We start from the raw sequence: 19,974 nt of genomic DNA, 5'->3' as shown, positions 1-19,974 counted from the left end.
TTTCCTCATTCCCAGCCCCGAATAAATGGCAACCTTTTTTATGATTCTGCCTTCAGAAACTTGGTAGAGCATCTGGAGTTTTAGATCGCCACCGGGGAAATTTTAAATCTGAATTTTCCGTTTAAATAAAAAACCTATGGCTCAACCAAGTTGCTCATCCATCGTCTGACCAACTTTGCCCATACATCTACTAATTTTTCCGAATCCCAGTTTGGGTTTATGATAATCTCGAGGCCGAAAAATTAAAAAGAAATAATGATTTTCCAAGGTTAAGCTTAATTGGACTAGATATTGTTCAATTGAATCCCCGCCCAATTAAGGATAGGTTGGCCGTTTTGGAACGGTCACAACTAATCCCACCACTCTTTTTCCTCAAAATGACCATCGTGGTGGGATTGACATCTGTTGTTCAATTCTAAACCCCTACCACATCTTTCCTCATTCAACTGCAGCGCTTTCGATAAAAAGAATGCACAAAAAACACCCTCTACTCATCTCCCAAGAGTTAAAACATTTTCATACCGACATACCACACAATCAGATCAAACAGAAATACAGAATGTAATGGTCTCCATTCCGCACAAGAAGACATATTTATAATAACATTCAGAGGTGCAATGCAAGCTCATGTGGTTTGATAAACCAAGCGTGTGCTGCAAACACGTACTCGTGAGCAGAGGTTGGAGACGCCGGGAGGAGAAGCATCAAGTTTTGTTTTGGTACATCTCTTACATACTAGCAAGACGATAATCATACCCAGGAGGAGGAATTTGAACATCCTCTGACACTAACAAAAGGAAAAACCAGGCGATAGACTCCGACAATCATACCATATCCATCTCAAAACATTATCTTTATGACAAATTTATTTTGATTTCGCCTCATACAACGAGAAACTGAACCAAGTCGAACCATCTACAGTGGCTTCGCAACCTTACTGAGTAGATGCGTTATGGATGTGGCGGATCAAGTCGATCACACGGGTGCTGCAAAATTGCGCAAAACAGAGATTTTGGCATCGATGGTTGAAAAATTGGCGGTTACTTAGAACTATAAAACATCGTGATAAGCGTTAAACATAATAATGAGATGGAAATTATTACCTGTAGCCCCACTCATTGTCGTACCAAGCAACAATCTTCACAAAATTTTCATTCAAAGCAATTCCAGCTTTGGCATCAAAAATACTCGACCTACAAAATTAAGTAAATCACACATTCTATTATTTGGTGTAATCCGTAGATGCATAGGAGGTTCACAATTGAAACAATGGTAAACAAAAATGTGTGCATAAATATGTGCAGACACGCATGTCCGTTGTTCCACTACCTACCTACCTACCAAGTTCAAGCAGTGATAAGGCCCACATAGGTGTTTATTTGACACCATTGTTGGATTTATTGATAAGAAAAACCTCCTTAACTATATAATTTAAACAGTACTAAAAATTAAATTTAACAAGTTTTAATTATAAAAATTCCAAAACTAAATAATTTATTTCAACAGTATATCTAAAATATTACTCATTCAAAAAGAGCTTTTTTGAACTTCCAAACTCAACCCCAAATGAAACCTAGGTTTGGTTCACAGAGTTCCAATTCCAGATTTACTACAATACAACGGTTGATTTCACTTTTTTCCCCCCCAAAAAAAAAAGAGGAGTGAACCAGACCAGATCACCAATTCGGTCTTTCAGTCTAGCTCAAGAGTCCAGGATGAAGCACCAAGCCTGTGTGGGAAAGCCACACAAACTACGGACGCACGCACGCAAGCTCGCTCTTGACCTTACCTGTCGTCACCAATAAAATCTGTGGAAACCACATCATCTTCAGTGTAGCCCAATATTCCCTTCAACTTTCCCTCTGATTCCTCCCTATATTTAAATACACAAAAATAAAATAACATGAGATTGAATAAAATAGATCAGCTAAAGCAGGCTACAAATTGAAAAGTTTTAAGCATCTAAACTTATCAAAAATCCCCTGTTTGCCCATACAAAGGTCAACACATCATGCCACCCTCATGGCAACTTTCTCACGCATACATAATATAACTGTACTCACTTGATAGCAGTTTTAATTTGATCATATGTAGCTTTCTTTTCTAGCCTCACTGTAAGGTCAACCACAGAAACATCAACAGTTGGAACACGGAACGCCATTCCCGTAAGTTTCCCATTAAGAGCAGGCAACACCTTCCCAACAGCCTAAGAAAAAACCAAAATTGAGATAAGTGGAGAGAGGCTATCAGATATCCAGATAATGCAGCACTAAATTTGATTATGTGACGATTAACCACCACATAGAATAAAAGCCTGTAAATCAGTACGTCCCAGGACACTCAAATAACTATAGGGCATTCAGCAATATTATATTCACAGAAAACAGCTACACCAACAATTGATTGTCAACTTCATAAAGTTCTCACCTTGGCAGCTCCAGTGCTGCTAGGAATGATGTTGAAGGAAGCAGCTCTTCCGCCTCTCCAGTCCTTCATCGATGGCCCATCAACTGTCTTTTGGGTAGCTGAATTCAGGGTGGAAGAAGTACATTAAGGGCAGAGAATACGCTTTTGTAGCCAACAGGGCGAAATAAAAAGGGAATGAAGAATACCAGTAATGGAATGGACAGTTGTCATAAGACCCTCTACAATGCCAAATCGGTCATGAATAACCTGCAATTTGCCAAATTAATAAGGGGAAGAAGATGAGGAAGAAAACTCAGCACAAACTGTAACTAAAAAAGTAGCAACGGTGGCAGGAAGCCAGTAACAAGTAAATGATAGTAAAACCTTAGCAAGAGGAGCAAGACAGTTGGTAGTGCAACTAGCATTCGATACAATGTGAAGATCTGGCTTGTATTCCTTCTCATTAACACCAACAACAAACATTGGGGCATCCTTGCTGGGGGCAGAGATGATGACTTTTTTAGCACCACCCTGTCAAAAAGACAAATTCCCTCAATTAAGGAAACTAAATGATATGCACAGTACAAGAGAAGCATGCATTACTGGGACTGATGCAAAAATGATGACAAGCCACTAAAACATAAGATGAAAAGTTCATATTCCTATGCTAACTCTCCACGTTGAGAGCATTAAAAGGGGACTAATTAACGAACCCGCCAAGCAAATTTAACCAGAAGGCGCCAACTTATTGAACAAAATACAAGACAAGATTCAACAAAACCCATAAGAAATAAATGACTATCTAATTATGATAACAGTAATGAATCAGTATGGATTTCGAGGGCACCTTCAAATGAGCTGCAGCCTTATCCTTGTCAGTGAACACTCCAGTTGATTCCACAATATACTCTGCCCCAGTCTCAGCCCATGGGATTTCCTCTGGGTTCCTGAAGTTACAAATAAACACAATCAATTCAGTTCAGCAATCGACAAATTATTACTCTGTTTAGCAATCTACAAATTATTACTCTGTTTAGCATTTAAACAGCAAAGAAAAAGCAGGTACTAGAAGATGGTATAAGCAAAATACAAACCTAATGCCAAAGACGGCGACAGGCTTCTCGCCAAAGAGAAGAGTCTTATCATCCTTAACCTTCAACTCATGATGCTTCCATTGACCGTGAACTGTGTCATACTTGAACATGTAGGTCTACAAAAACAAGCATCACTTCAATAAACAGCTCTCACAGTAGATATAAAAAAAAAACCCAAATAAAATGAAATTAAAAAAAAAACAAGTAGTCCATCTCCATGTATAGAGCTCAGAAGGTTTAATTATTACCATGTAATCAACGGAAATGAAGGGATCGTTAACAGCGACGAGCTCAACATCGTCCCTCTGCAGAGCCACTCTGGCAACCAGCCTTCCAATCCTACCAAATCCTAATTTTTCATTGCCCCCAGCACCGATCAGGTTTTAATCACCAAGATCAAAAAAAAATAAGTAACCACATTAGAGAGAACAGGGAAAAAAAAAAAATTCTATTACCGTTGATCCCGATCTTAACCTTCCCTGCACAACAAAAGCCAGAACCATAAAAAACACAAGCAGATCAGATCAGATCATAACAAATACGAAGTGTTAAAAAAGAGATGCGATCTAAGAAACACAAGATCTTACCCATAACTGAAGAGATAGAAAAGTGGAAGTTAAGTTGCAGAAAAGAATAGTAAGATAAGAGTGATGGTGGAGATTAGTGGTTGAAGAGTGAGAAAATGCGGTGTTATATGTAAAGAAGAGAAAGGGATACCGGAACAGCCGGTGAGAATGATGCCTTAAGATTAAAATTAATAACGAGCGTAGGATTGATCATTAGGTAAAAAGAAAAGGGAGCGATGATTTTAGAATCGCTGATGTGAGGGAGTCGGGATAGAAAGGCGTGCTGAATCTGCTGATAACGTTGGTCCGAGCGACCGCTGTGGATGGCGAAAAGGCAAGTGGTATTCTCTAGGAACTGGATTTTCTTCAACTCCAACGAGAAAAGTTAAAGTGGCCGTTAGTGGCCACGTCACCTAATAGCGGAGTGTTATTCGGGGACACGTCACTTTTAGGCCTCATGAGGATCTGGCTGGCCGCTTGACAACTGGCTGGCTGACATCGGATGTTTATTATCTAGAACCTACCACAGAGCCCAGAAAGAGCCCATGATTAAATGCTGGGCTGGGATGATGAGATTTGTGTAACAGTTCCAGAAGATAATATTTATTTTTATTATTTTTTTAACAAATATAATGTTTATCAATATTCAGTGTATATATGTAGAGAGTTATTGTTTTGCCATGATTGACAAGTAGGCTTTCGTATTTCCGGAAATTGAATAAATCTTGTTTTAAGTTTTATTTTTATTAAACAATTTAATCTTTCCTTTCATTTAACATTAACACTTGAAAAAACCTAAAATATTCTAAAAAAAAGCCAATAAGTATAGAAATATTTTAGTATATTTGTCTAAAATAGGTTGATGAAAGTCAATTGCAGAAAAAATTTAGAAATTAAATATTCATTTATTTGAAATTTAATTGACAGAATATATTAAAATGTATTTAAAAAATTAGATAAAAAATATCAAAATATAATGAAATCAAAACTTCTGAATATTTTAATGAATTTTTAAAAGTAAAAAAAAAAATTATTATTTTAATTAAATAATGTCTCTTGTCTACTCTACTTAAATAAATTTTTATTATTAAATCGTTACCAATATTATGATTTATTATCTACTCTTCGCTTATAATTTATTTATAATTTATTTGTGAGTTTCTTTTTGAAATTAAACTCAAGAAAATACATACACACAGTACAGGAAAGATTTATTATACACACTTATATTTTTAAATAATTACCGACTGAAAAGCAGTTATACACACGCTTATGTATCACACACATATTAAATAACTTGTAATCTATGAATGGCATTAAGATGAGGCTGATTTACTTTTTCCTTTTTGAAATGGCATAAAGATAGGCTGCTGTTCCTATGTTCTTGTGCTTCTGTTTTCATTGTGTGTTGTGGTTGTTTGTGGGACATTTTAGCATTCATAATGGTCTCCAGTCTTTTAGAGTAATGCATGCCTCTGGTTCTCTGGCCTCTAGTCTTCAATAAGTTTAGAACGAATTCTTGTTTTCAGTTTATTGTCTGGAAAATCTGTTTGCTTGGGAGTTTCTACTTGATTCTGATAGGTTCGTTGATCGGCTCTTATCTTTGGCCGATATTGTTTGTTAGTGCAATGACTTTGATTGAAAAGTTCTTGCCCGATTTTGTCCCTGCCTTCCTTGGTTCATCAATCGAAAGGGCCTTTGGGTGGTGCTGCTGCCTTCTCATTTCGGGTCTCCTTATCGAGTTTTCTATCCATTTTTCTGAGACCTAGGGTTGTTTTTGTTTGGGCTTTGGGCCCTTATTATCCCTATATTTGGGTTGTTGACCGTTAATTGGAATCTATTATTCTAAGGCTATGGCCTTACTCAAAGGAGAAATTAACAAAGGTTAAATAAATGAATCTACAACTAACTTAAAAAAAAAAAAATTAATGACTCAGCCAGTGAGTTAATGATTCAATATAAATCATTAAAAATTAATGGAATATACATAAGTGAATTAATTATAACATCTAAAATATATAAATAAATATAATTAATTAATTAATTAAAATTTTTATTATTTAAAATAAAACTTTAAAATTTATTTAATTATATTTAATACATTTTAATAGTATTTTAAATTTTATATAAAAGTATTAAGTAATATAATGTGTAATTTTCTTTTTAATATATATGAAATATTAAGTATAAGTTTAAAAAATAAATATATTAAAATAAAAAATAATTATCAAGTTAGTTTAATTAATTTCTATTTTAAGTTTAATTAATTTTTATTTTAAAGATTTTTATGAAATTTTGAGTTCAATTCTCTATACTAATACTAAAAAAAAATATTTTATTAAATAATTAAACCAGCTAAATTAATTAGATCACATCAATTCACTAATTCAACCATCTAGTCAGCCAAATCATGTCAGGTTACTTCATTGTCAATTTGATTAAAAGCCCGGATCAGTTTGAGTGTCTAGTTCACTGGTTCAACTAGTGGGTTCAGTCCAGGTTTAATAACTATACATGACACTACACATATGGCATTGAAAATGGCAACGACTTTTGGTGCACCCATAATTCATTTAAAGTAATTCTTACTTACATCTGAGTTTATATATCAAACCAATCAATAATTATTATTTTGATTAAAATCATAGTAGGCTTCGTTTAAAAATACATGTAAATAATTTTTTATTAGTTAAATATTTATACACTTTAATGCAGGTAAAAAATTTTCATTCATTTATGGGCTGCGATAATAGAGATTACATGTTAATATAGGATTAATAATTATTTAATAATGGATTCTAAAAAAATAACTCATAAATAATTTTTATTTTTAATTTTTAATTAATTTATTATTTTATGAGTAGTATTTACGTGAACTAAATAATTTATCGTAATAATAGATTATTTTTCAACCTAATTAGTGGTTCAAATTTAGGCACTGTTTTGACCTTCTCCATGGCTTATAATTATATGGTTGTATGTTCAGGTTAGCAAATGTTACATCTCACCTCTAACCCAGCAGAACATTTAAAAAAAAATCACGTAAGTTTGGTGCGTGCACCTAACATTCATGGACATGTTATCCTAATATACCAGGGCAGGGATTAGAACATGTGAACTATTAGTCCAAAGAAAAAGTCTTTATAGTTGTATTGGTGCTTTTTCTTCAAAAGAGTAGGTGCGTAACATCGTAGACAACGAAACGGCAGCTTTCAGTGGACACCCATGTCAATCGGTGCCCGTATGACATTAAATAATCATAACAGATAGTCCAATGCCACGCCCACCATTGTCCATTTTCATTTCAACCAGTTTCAAGTGTTTGACGGGCTTTCTAGTACTTCAGATTAATCGAAAGCCCATAGTTGACACAAGTTTTTTTTTTTTTTTTAATTTATTTTTTATTTCCTGGGATTTATGTATATCTAATCTCAATGACGTTTTTATAAAGATTATAAAGATACAATAAAAACGGGGGATGAATGAGGACCAACAAGTTCTTAATGGAATTAAACAAAAGATAAGATAGACCCGAAGCATTTCAATTTTCAAAGTTTCAGTATTAGATTATCTGTGGACATGTAACAAAATCATATGCTGATGAAGACTAAATTAATTAGAAAAATATTCAATTAAAATTTAATTTATCGATTCTATATTATTTAAAAAAAAAACATTGAATTTAAAATTTTACAGTCCTAGGGACACTCCAATTAATATTCAATTAAATTAAAACTCATTTTATTTTCTAATGCAAAGCAGCTAATCCATTCTTATATATTTGTTCTGTGAGCGGCAAGTCGGTCGTTCTAGGAACAATTGCAATTACAAGGATCCAGTGTGCAAATGCCAACTGGATAAGGGGTGTCCTACAATGGATTATATTGGCCACCAAACAAAAGAAAATATCTGTACACACATCGAATCTGTATAAAATATGGTCAAAGGAGTCTTTTGGGGGAGGTGTCAAACCAGAGAAATTATTAGGTCGAGTATATGTACCATCTTTCATAATTATATGAAGTTCATTCTCTATATTATAGGAATGACTCATTTTTCTTTGAGAGAGAAAATACTATTTTTTAGTGCTTCGGGTACATCTAATAATTAACCATGAAACCAACCGAAAGTGCTTGTTTTCATAATGGTCATCATCCCATCTTCTTAAGCAATGGCCCCTTCATGTTAAGAATTACGGGCTCATCTGGCCTCACCCTCTCCATTTCAATCTATCCAAACAGACATCAATTATTAACCTTTTGTCCTCAACGTTCCATAATCTGAACTTGAACCAAACATCAACATACCAAACATCAACAATATGTCGATGTCGCTTGCCCATAAAATAAAGGGTAACTTTTTTTATGAACTTCTCATCTCATTTGCAAGCTTGGAAATTTATTATTATTATTTTTTTAATAAAGATATTAAATCTTTGGTCTGGACATTTTTTTTAGAGACTTACCATTAGATTATAGGGAACTTAAACATGTCTTTTGTTAAAAAAATTCTTCAAAAAATTTAGATGTATATATTAATTACTATTTTATTCGATTTGAAATCTCAAATTAAATATTGTCTCTAATTTAAGCTATTCTATAAGATATATTAACCATTGGATATCATTGAGAGAGATAAATGCATTCTTACATAATATAGTAAAAAGTAATAAATTATTAGGTACATTTTCACTTATAAAGTAGTGAGCTTCATTTTTTTTTTTTAATTTTATGGTGTAATTATTTTTATGTTAGTGCTCGATATATTATTTTTTAATATACCAGATATATCTTATAATTTACTGTGAAAAGAAAGCCTAAATACAATAGTCCACCCTGCCATACTAATCACAAAAAAGTTTGACATGTGTATAATTGAAGGTAAATTAAAGAATACAACACGAGTAATATTTCTTTACGTAGATGTGAGATTCAATTTTTATAATTTATGAAAAAATTCACATATAATTTAGTGTTTTAAATACACCCAATAATTTCCCCATAATATAATATATCCATATGCTTCGAGATCTTGAGTCAAATAATAAAAGGAAAGGAAGAGCACGGCCATTTTTGTTCTTCATATATAAGCGTACTTCAGAAATGTGAAGGCAGCGTTCATGCATCCATGCCAAAACTTTCTGAACCTAGGTACTTGTGAAGAGTTCGAATCACCTTCTCTAATTAACACATCAGTTATAACAACTTACAGTGAAAGCCAATGTATAAGAGCACATGACACACGATTGATTATCATACAAACAATGTAGTGATTGAAGAGACGAAGACCGAAGAGAAGAGTGTAATATTATTAGAAACCTGTGGGAACTGGTGCCCTACATGGAGATGGGTCATCCTAGAGAAGAGGACGACAACATCTGAACATTATCACATGGCTTTGCACATGAAGAGAGCCAGCCCCTCTTTTCTCTCAGGGGAAACGACAAACACAATGGACAGTTGTATTCTTCCATTGGGTTTAGGGATTAGAGTTGCAAAATATTACAATTTGACCCTCTTTAATATTTTTTTAATATAATTGATTTGAAGGGTAAATTTCAATAGTCGTCCTTAAACTTTAGGAGTTATAACAAAATCATCCTGAACTTAAAAATATTAAATAAAACTCCTCAAATTTTAAAATTTTATACAATAAAATCATTTTGATTCCCAATAATTGATTTATAAATAACACATTAATGTGGATAATTTAAAGTGGTGATAACGTGAACAATAGCTTTTTTTTTTTAGAAGGCATAGTTTTTTTAATTAGTTGTTATACATCCAATGCTTTATTATCTTATGCGATTGAGATTCTTTTATAATTAGTCTGTGAAGAAAATCATAACTGATTTTCTATTATGACATAGAGGATAGAAAATTACTTACAATACTATTATTTTGAATTATATAAACCGGGCTATTGAGGATTATGAGAATTTTACGGTATAAAATTTCAAAATTTAAGGGTTTTATATTATATTTTAAATAGCAGGACAAATTTGTTACAACTCTTAAAATTCAGGAATAACCTTGAAATTTATCTTTTGAACTTATTCAAATTTAAGACTTTACAAATTTGAATGATTTAAATTTGAATGAATCTAATACTATTGAACTAATGTTCATTAATTGATGAGTATTGATAACTCTTTTTCTTTCTTATTTTATATATATATATATATAGCTAATAAATGGGAGACTCAATTTCTTTTTTAGCATGAAAATCCAAATCCAATCATAAATTCATTGTCTTTTGTATGATCTATGGACAATGATTTGTTAGTTGCTTAATATGTATAATTCTTCTTTTAAAATACATATAGTTTAGATTCAACAAAGCTTGAACCAGCTAAGCAAAATAATTGTCCTGCTAATCAAAGAGTTGAGCTGGGCGTTCTAAGAGAATCCAATGCATTCTCACATCACTTCCAGGCCAGCTGGAGTAATATATAATACAAGTTCATTACCATGACAATGATACTGATGTTTTTATATAATTGTAATTTTTCATCTCGCTATTCTTTATCATCATAATATGTTTCTATTGATACAATTAGTAGTAGTACTTATTACACGCTAATTAAAATTTGTGGATATTTCACATGTATCCTTAGCTTCATGCATGTATAGGTGTAAATTATTACAATGTCATGTGAAAATAGATAATTTAATTAGGTAACATGCATTAACTTATGATCTATAAAATGGGAAGCATGTATGGCTGTTTTCCATCCAAAAACCCCGTTAGCTCTCCCGAGTCATCACTACTCAAAGAGAGTTTCCTTTTTTTTCCTTTTCTCTCTAAAGGAGACTAATTATTAGATCAGAGGAGACATAGCCATGAAGAAGAGGCAGCAGCCACAGCAAGAGCAGCAAAAGGGCGGCAAGGAGCATTACAACTATCATCACCAATATCTCCAGAAACAGATACAATGCAATAAAGCCAAGGTCTGCAAGTTCAAGAGGAGCAGCTCCAATCTTGAAGACGATGGTGCTTCCTCTGCTATTCTTTTGCTGGCTTGTATTGCCTGCACTCCCTCTTATTGATACACAAATCTCTGGATAATTAATAATTAATCACATAGAGATAACTAAACAGATCTCTCTCTTTCTCTCAGTTCTGTAATATACTTCTATCCTTCACCCCCTTATCTTCTAGCATGGAGTTTTCGTTTTACTGTTATTAGCACATACGCTCTTCCCTTTCTGATGATATTCTTGTCTTCTGTGTAACCAATTTCAATTTTTTTTTTTTTTTTTATCATGGTGTCAATTTGTTTAATTGTACGCCATATGCAAAGACATATGTGAACAAACTACTAATAGCAAGTTCCAACCGGGATGACATATAAGCATTTCGCTTCACTACAGTTCTTGCTTCTCTGCTCCAATTTTAATGCAACTCTTCCTCCTTCAAAGGTTGATGAGGTCTTGGGTTTAAAACTTGAAACTGACAGTCTTTTGTGTAAATGGGACTATAATTAAGAAATCGGCAAAGCCAATGGAAAGATTACCAGCTAGGTTAACTTTAGCTCATTATCTCATTATTAGACTAGAAGGCCATTTAAGTCTTTCGCACTAGGTTAACTGCTACAAAGGAAAGAAGGTTATGTGCCTTTTCTAATCATTTTGGAGGGTGCTTAAGGCATGTGCACATATCTGTACTTCAGAGGTTAATTTCTTCTAAAATATGACTAAAAATGTGGAATATTGCTTTTCTAATAATTAATATGACAATTCTCCATAAAAAAAAATAATCATAACAAGAGTTGACCCATTCCATATCTAGACATTGAATAGGATATGCGGGATTGGATAGTATCGTGAAATCACTATATCCAAACTCAAATAAAATTTTGAATACTTAAGCTTATTTTAAATTTAATTAAAATTTATTTTTAATTATTTAAATTCATATTAAATTTAATTATTATTATTATTATTTGAGAAATATTCGAATTCGTTTAATTTTATATATTTTAATTAATAATTTACATAAAAATATTTTTTATTAATAACTTATATTTTAAAATTTAATATTTTTATAAAATATTTAAATTATAATATATAAAAATTTATGAATATTATTATAAAAAAATATATTTTATATTTAATTAATTATTTATAAAAACATGTTCGAATTATGTAAAATTGAAACTGAATCCCAGCATATTAATTTTCAAATTTAAATCGATTAAAATATAAATTAAAATTTGACTATATACTGTCTAAATTTATCGGATTAAAGTTCAATCACGTAATGGTAAGAAGGAATAAACAGGAGGCACGTGCTGTAGGTTAGTGCTACAATGGGGCCAAGTTTTTGAGTTCTTCTTCTTCTTCTACTTTAATTTATTGTTTTAAACACCTTAAACCAACATGGCATTCTCTTCTAAGCATTTGAAATTTCCTTATCAATTACAAAATCACAGCACACTTCTAACCGTAGTCTCATTTGAAATTAAACGTCAAATGTTTATTTTAAAAATTGTCAAATTTGAGTAAATTGCATGATTTACCTCTTTGGAGTATAAAAAGGTTGTTAATAACTACAATAATTTAATTAATTTTTTTTATAAATGATTTATTTCAAAAAAACAAAAACAAAAACACCAAAAATCAAAGCTTGAATTAGATAAAAAGAGCAAATAGCTGAACAGTGTGAACAAAAAAAATCCTGTCAATTTTGTAAAAATCTAAAAAAGAATATCAAAATAAAGATATAAAAATTTTGGAGTAAAATCAATTTACCTGGAAATCATTATCAACAGCTTCACCATGGACAACTTGCTATATATCAATGAAATTAAACAACTTGCTTCAAATTTCTAATTTCAGTAGCCATGCATTGACAAACCAGCGCCTTTCTCTCTAACAACAACAGCAGCGTCAGTTTCATCTCATTGACCAGACAAATATCCAATCCCTGGAGATATAAGTCAATTTGGCAGAATGATGTGGATATATATGGTAAATATATTTGACAATTGAGGGTTTTTTAATTTGCTAATTTTATTTTTTTTTTTATTTTTTTTTTTTTTTTTTTTTTTTTATTTTTTTTTTTTTTTATTTTTTTTGTTTTTAAAAATTAATTTTTTTTTTTTTAAAAAAATTTTAATTTTTTATATATATTTAAATTAATTTTTTTTTTATTTTTAAAAATAATTTTTTTTTAATTTTTGGATTTTTTTTTTTTAAATTTTTTTTTTTTTATTTTTTAAAAAAATAAAAAATTTTTTGATTTCCGAAAAATTTCCGATTTTATCGAAAAACCGGAATCTCTTTTCTTTCTCTTCTCCCCTCTCTTCTCTTTCTTCCTCTTCCCTTCTTCTCCCTCTCCTTCCTCCCTTCTCTCTCTTCTCCTCCCCTCCTCCTCTCCCCCCTCTCTTCGCGCCCTCCTTCCTTTCTCCTCGGCCTCTCTCTCTCTCTCCTGCCGCCCGCCTCAGCCGTCAGCTCGCCGCGCGCGGCCTCTGTCCCGCGCACCGCCGCCGCCACGCTGACCTCCCGCTGATCCGCATCTGCCACCAAATCATCTACTCGAGCTGTGCCATCCCCAACAGAGAAGAAATCCATTTCCACCGAAAACAATTTTAATCCATTTGGATTTGATTTATTTAGCCACCAAGGAAGATTTTTTAAAATTTCTTTTAGAATTAGATTTTTTCTCCATTCCCAGATCACTTCGCCCATTTCGAAAACGCCGATTTTTTTTAATTTTCGCCCGGACATAATTTTTCCGACACCGCTTTTTTTTTTTTTTTTGACGCAGTAAAAAAAAATAAAATTTTTTTTTATTAGATTATTTTTTATGGGCTAAATTAAATTCATCAAAAAAATTAAAGCATTATGTCGTTGAAAATCGAGGGAAATCTTATTCGATTCGCGGCAAAGCAGAAAAAAATCTGCGCAAAATTTCTTGCCAAGATTTCACTGCAGAAAACGGTCCAAATCCAAATCATCGTCAAAAAGCCAGCCCGATTGTCGTTTTCCGTAATTTTTTTGCTTAAATATTTGTTAAAAAAAAAAAAAAAAAAATTTAAATTTAATAAAAAAAAAAATTAATTAAAAAAAAAAAAAAAATTAATTAAAATTAAAAAATTAGCAAATAATTTTTATATTTTTTTTTTTTGTTTTTTTATTTTTTTTTTTTTTTGTTTTGTTTTGTTTTTTTTTACAAATTGTTTATTGTTGAAATTTGATAAATGATTGATTTGATGTGATTGATGATTGAGATTGATATTGAGATGATGGTTATGAGATATGATTGTAGTGTTGATATTGATTTGTGGATATAGGATAGCTTTTAGGTATAGGGTTTCTTTAGACCTGTTGATAGGAGAGGTGTTTTTTTTTTTATTTATTTTTCTTTTTTGTTGTTTGGTTGTTGTATATTATTATTATATTATATGATTATTGATGTAAATAAATGATTTCCGCCTTCTCGCCCAGTAGTAATTTGCCTTGTTTAATCCAGTAAAGAATTGAGTAAAATATTAATTTTAATATTATTTTATTATTATATATATATTATTATATATTATATATATTATATGCATATATTTATATTTATAAAAATAAAGAGTATGCATTATAATTGTGCATATAATGCATTGTGTTGTTGTTGTTGTTGTGTTGGTGTGTTGGCGTGCGTGAGTGTGGTGTGTGGTGATGGGTGTGGGTGTGTGTGGTGTGGATGGTGAGTGGGACTGACGACCTTTTCCTTTTGGCAGACCTAGCCTTTTTCTTCTTTGGCTTGAGTTCTTGGTGGAATTTGAAGTAGTATTGGAAGTTCTTCACTGGGTTCTTTTGGATTTAAGAGAAAGATGGAGGAAAGAGAGTCAGATAGATATATGATGATATTATTGTGTGTATGATGTGGTGTGTTTTTGATGATTGATTTTGATTTGATGATGATGTGATGATGTGATGTGATGATGCATTTGAAGTTGCATTAGTGTTAGTAGTTATATTTATTTATATTTTTAGATGATTGATATTTTTTCTCCTCTTCGCGCTCTTCAAAATCAAAAATTTTTACAGCCACGTTTTATTTTTTTTTTTGTTATTTTTACTTTGTTTCTACTTTTTATTTTTTTATTATTATTGTAATTTTTATAATTATTTCATAATTGTTATGTTTATTTATTTTTAATTTTTTTTTTTATTAATATTTTTTTATATTTTACCTGTTAAATATATTATGTTATGCATATTGATGGATTGGGATGGAGGAGGATTTTATTTTTTATTTATGTTTGATTGAGGAGTGTGGTGGAGCTCCCAAATGACTATATATATATGTGTACTGTATAGTCAAAAGAAAAAAAAAAAAAGTCAATGAAATTTTTATTTATGGCTTGTTTGTTTTTTTTTTTTTTTGAAATTGGGCCCAAATGGAGTTTAGAGTTAGAATAATTAATAGTTAACTACTGGCGGCCGGGGGGCTTTAGGTCGCCTAGTGCCGGTAGTGCCCATCCAGGGGTTGGGTGACACTTATGGTCAATGTGTGTGTGTGTTTTTAAGCAAAGCTTCATTAGTAAAAAAGGAATAAGACCAATGTGTGTGTATTGGGTGTTTTGGTTTTTTCCTCTCTGTTTTTGTATTGGTCCTTTTGCTATTAATAAAATTCCTTGCTTATTAAAAAAAAAAGGCTGCTTGACTAGAATGCTTATGATCAATGTGTTTATTTAGTTTCTAGCACATTAATTAATATCGGTAAACAAGTAGTGAACTAAGGTACCATAATTTGAAAAACTTTATTTTTAATTTCATCCAACAAATCTGATAAGATAATATTCAACTTTATTAAATTAAAAGATCATAATTCACAATACAACTCCACATAATCAACTCTTGCCATGCATGCTAAGCTACCCAATGCAGGGGGACCAAGCAACTAAGCACTCGGTTTATTGCTAATATTTTGTCGTCTCATAATAAAACACTTTTGAGGTTGTTTTTCTATGGGACGTCCTTATTATCCACAACTAAACACTTATATTACATGAAATTTGCCATTAAATTACTAGTTCTTATCTCCCCTCCTACTTAAAAAGAGTAGATGATATACTATTTAAGTGCTTGGCTTGAAAGATGAATAGGCACATATGCCAGGATTTTGTTCAAACTTCACCATATCTTCCTTAGGCAAGGACACCCACGCATCTATTCCTTGACCATCTTTGGTGTCTATGAAAATAGCAACCTTGTAGAGTGTCAAGGCAGTGCCTACCCAAGTGGGCTTTCCCCACCCAAAATCAGCCTCATAGAATGGAAATCTGCACCAACTACTGAAACCAAACACCTTCATTAGGTTAGGGTTTTTCCCAAGCTCCTCGCCCTTTTTCCTTAGAAACTGGAAGTACGCACCACCAGCATGGATCTTCCTCACATAGTCATTATTCATCTTCCCTATGGACTCATGAAGCTTTCCTGCTAAACCATTATAGTCAAGCAATTTCTCATCATCCTTGGAACAATTAGCTATTGCAACTTGAAATATGCTTCCAATTGATAGCTTTGGCAGCTGTGGAATCATTCTTTTTCGCAGACCCACTGCCATGGTTGCAGCATTGATCTCGGCAGTTTCAGTTTCAGTTCCATTTTCATTTTCTTCTCTAGTTGCAGCCATCACAGCACTCCAAATGAGGGCTGCCACAGCCTCAACTCGTGTTGGACGTTCCAAACACGGTCCATTGCCTACTTCTTCTCTCAGAGCAGCTAACTTAGAGCTATCAAACAGGAACCTTTTCGTCATGATTTTATTTAACAAGTCCTCCTTCAAGAAATTACGCAACGAGAAATTTAACATGTCTTGTGGAGGGAAAAGCGAGGTGCAATCAGAGATCACACCTTCAATATCGTCACTAGCACCGCGGGCAATTGCAGCCCAGCTAGTGAGAAAGGATGCCACTGCTGATGAATCCCCAATTGCATGCCAAATACAAACACTCACTGCCATTCCACCGCAATCAAAGTAATTCACTTGGGCTGCTGCAATTACCTGAGAGCTTATCTCAGGTGAGACGTCATGTGGGTTACATGGCAGTAGCTTTTCCAGTTGATGTATGTCCGGTTCTTCAAGTATCATAGACATTTCTCCAGCTACGTGTGCTTCAACAAATGGAGCACCTTCATCATTGCAGTCAACAGAAAAGCTATCTTTAAGTCGTCCGGCGAAAGGATAGAAATGGGTTAATGTCTCTGAGAAGGATGTTTTCAGCTGGTGATGAGATTTTTTGCAGAAATTTTCACTGCTTGCTGAATAAAAGAGAATGATGGGAATGTAAACTGGGGGAGCTAATTGATCAAGGAGACAGAGGTTATACGTTGTTAGGTGCTTTGGTGTTGAAGAAGAGGGTTTGACAATTTCTTTTGAAATGATTTCAACTTCCATTTCTTCAATTCCTGTAAAAGCAAGCGAGCTGAAGTTGTTAGTTGTAGTAGCTAGGATTTGATCCAATATAAGAAACCGATATGAAGTTTATATAGGAATTACCACTAAACTTTTTACTATTCAGGGATTGAAAAATTAGCCCAATCAACTCATTCAAATCAAATCACTTACTCGACTGAAGATTGAAACAATTGCACACTCTACTCTAAGGATGTGGCTACTAGAAATTTAATTTAATGGTTGCTTCGCAAGTAGGATACTGACTTTAGGCTTTTAATTTTGTTCGTATTGGTAATATTCTTCTCTTCCAAGAAGTTCTTGGTGCATTTGGTTAGGTGAAGAGATAAATAAAACTAATTACTATTCTTTTTGGCTTTATTTTTCACATTTTCTCAATTATTTATATTATTTTGCCTTGTTATAATCCATCCATTTCTCCAATCATATATTGTGAATCAATAAATTTCAAGAAGTGTTGTATTATCATCTATGGGTATTGTGTTATCGGGATCACGACATATCATTGAATCCGATAGACTTGCCCAAGCACGAGGTGGGCTCATCCTTTTAAGTTCATTGCCGGCCACATCCTTGCAAAAGATAGAACCAAGATGGAGAACCTTGCAAGCGCTACCGCACATATCCACTGTTTCGACAATGAAATGGACGAGGATTTGTGTAATGCCTGCCGCCATAGAGAATTGGGTAATAGAAGGGCAATTAAGAGCCGGTGAGAGCATTAGCCGAAAGGGTAACAAACCACGTCGATGTTATAGGGGCAGGTAACAAAGAAAATGGGGTGGTTGGGTGTGGTTGACAAATACCGTTGGGACCTCGGAGTAGGCGTAAGTAGCAGACAAATATTAATTTGGCTTTAGTTAATTATTTAAATTTAAAATAAAATCTCACATTTGTTTCCGATAACTTTAAAAATGATTTCATTAGCGTGTAAACCGAACCAAATATGAAGATTTTTATTTATTGATAATGTCATACTCATTATTAACGACTCAACAGTGAACTCGCTATGACAAGTGAAGAAGAGTTTTACATTTCCATATTGACTTTGTGCTAGAAAACAAACACACCGCTTGCTTGACACTTCATCAACACAATTATTTTAAGAAGTAATTTAAAATTAAATTTGATAAATTTTAATTATAAAAATATTAAAATTATGATACAGTTTTTTTTTTAAATTACTTTTCTCAATAATATTTAAAATAATAATTTTATTTAAAAAAGTAATTTTAACCCTTTAAATACAATATCAAACAAATATTTAACATGCCATCCTCCCATGAAAAATAATAATCAATTGACGGAATATCATTATCTTCGGTTTGAGGGCCAATTACAAGTATAGATGAGAGGAATTTAATTTTACAAATAAAAAGCTTTCGCTCACATAGTAAAATTAGAATACAATTTTTTTTAAATTATTTTTTTCAACAGTATTTAAAATGATAATTTTATTCAAAAAATTACCCCTTTAAATGCCATCCTTAATATGCCATCCTCTCATGAAAAATAATAATCAATCGATGAAATATCATTATCTTCGGTTTAAGGGCCAATTACAAGCATAGATGAGAGGAAATTGATTCCACAAATAAGAAGCTCTCGCTCACACAGTAAATCTCGTGACATGAAGATTGATGACAGGACAAAGTCATTGTTCGAACTAAAATAAAACGAATTAGTTGCCGTGCAGCCTTAGATCACTCATTCAGATTTTAATATAGATACATAGCTCACGGCGATCTATCTGTGTATTATTATTATTATTATTATTATTATTATTATTATTATTATTATTATTATTATTATTATTATTATTATTATTATGTCACAATCAAGAAAGCTTTAATAATTTTTCTTTTTATACATTGAAAACTTGTAATTTCTTAAACTATTCTTTTCGCTTTCGGAAATATTAATATGGTTAGAAATGGTAAATAATTCATCTTACCCGTTTACTTGATTTGGCTAATAAGTCATTTCAATTCCTAAAAAATTTGAATTAATATGAACTTAAATAATATGTAAAATTGTCACGACCCAACCTATGGGCCTGACCGGCACTAGGACCTGGGCCAGCCTAAAGCCCCCGAGGCCCGTAGTAAGCCTTAACTATTCATTTACCCAACTCTAAGGCCCATTTGGGCCCAATATCAAGAAAACAAACGGACAGAGTCCGGCCATAAAATGGACTTTCCAACGGGGAGTTTTCGACTCACCCGACCTGTAAACATAATAAATACTCAATTGGGGAGCTCAGCTCACCCTCCACATACTCATATCCTCATAAAAATAAATGGGAGCTCAGCTCCCTTATCCAATCCATCAAACATGCATATCATTATACGTTTACAGGTCCAATATGATAATAATATTACAGACCATAATCAAATAAATACTTCTAACACATGCGGAAATTCTAGGAGTAAATAAAATTACACAAATATTGATAAACAACCTGCGAGGAAAGGAAGCAGGTTAACCTCAAA

General features: G+C 32.5%; 2 protein-coding genes across 2 annotated transcripts; both read right to left on the bottom strand.

Annotated features, from left to right (window-relative positions):
* Positions 1-553: 553 nt before the first annotated feature.
* LOC110634017 (glyceraldehyde-3-phosphate dehydrogenase, cytosolic) lies at positions 554-4,427 on the bottom strand. The gene is made up of 12 exons (XM_021782887.2): positions 4,088-4,427; positions 3,956-3,979; positions 3,749-3,849; positions 3,501-3,616; positions 3,254-3,353; positions 2,791-2,937; positions 2,613-2,673; positions 2,428-2,525; positions 2,064-2,206; positions 1,790-1,873; positions 1,104-1,193; positions 554-986 (listed from the first exon to the last, which is right to left on the bottom strand). Exons 1-12 carry the CDS (start codon positions 4,089-4,091, stop codon positions 935-937), a joined length of 1,020 nt encoding a protein of 339 aa, XP_021638579.2. The 5' UTR covers positions 4,092-4,427; the 3' UTR covers positions 554-934.
* Positions 4,428-15,853: 11,426 nt separating this feature from the next.
* On the bottom strand, positions 15,854-17,876 carry LOC110634043 (stemmadenine O-acetyltransferase-like). Its single transcript, XM_021782924.2, has one exon. The coding sequence runs from the start codon at positions 17,462-17,464 to the stop codon at positions 16,142-16,144; it is 1,323 nt and encodes a 440-aa protein (XP_021638616.2). The 5' UTR covers positions 17,465-17,876; the 3' UTR covers positions 15,854-16,141.
* Between the last annotated feature and the right edge of the window lie 2,098 nt (positions 17,877-19,974).

The sequence above is a fragment of the Hevea brasiliensis genome, chromosome 13, assembly GCF_030052815.1.
Source record: "Hevea brasiliensis isolate MT/VB/25A 57/8 chromosome 13, ASM3005281v1, whole genome shotgun sequence".
Taxonomy (NCBI): Eukaryota; Viridiplantae; Streptophyta; class Magnoliopsida; order Malpighiales; family Euphorbiaceae; genus Hevea; species Hevea brasiliensis.
The sequence above is the reverse complement of the archived record's forward strand: the minus strand, read 5'-3'. Positions and strand labels throughout refer to the sequence as shown.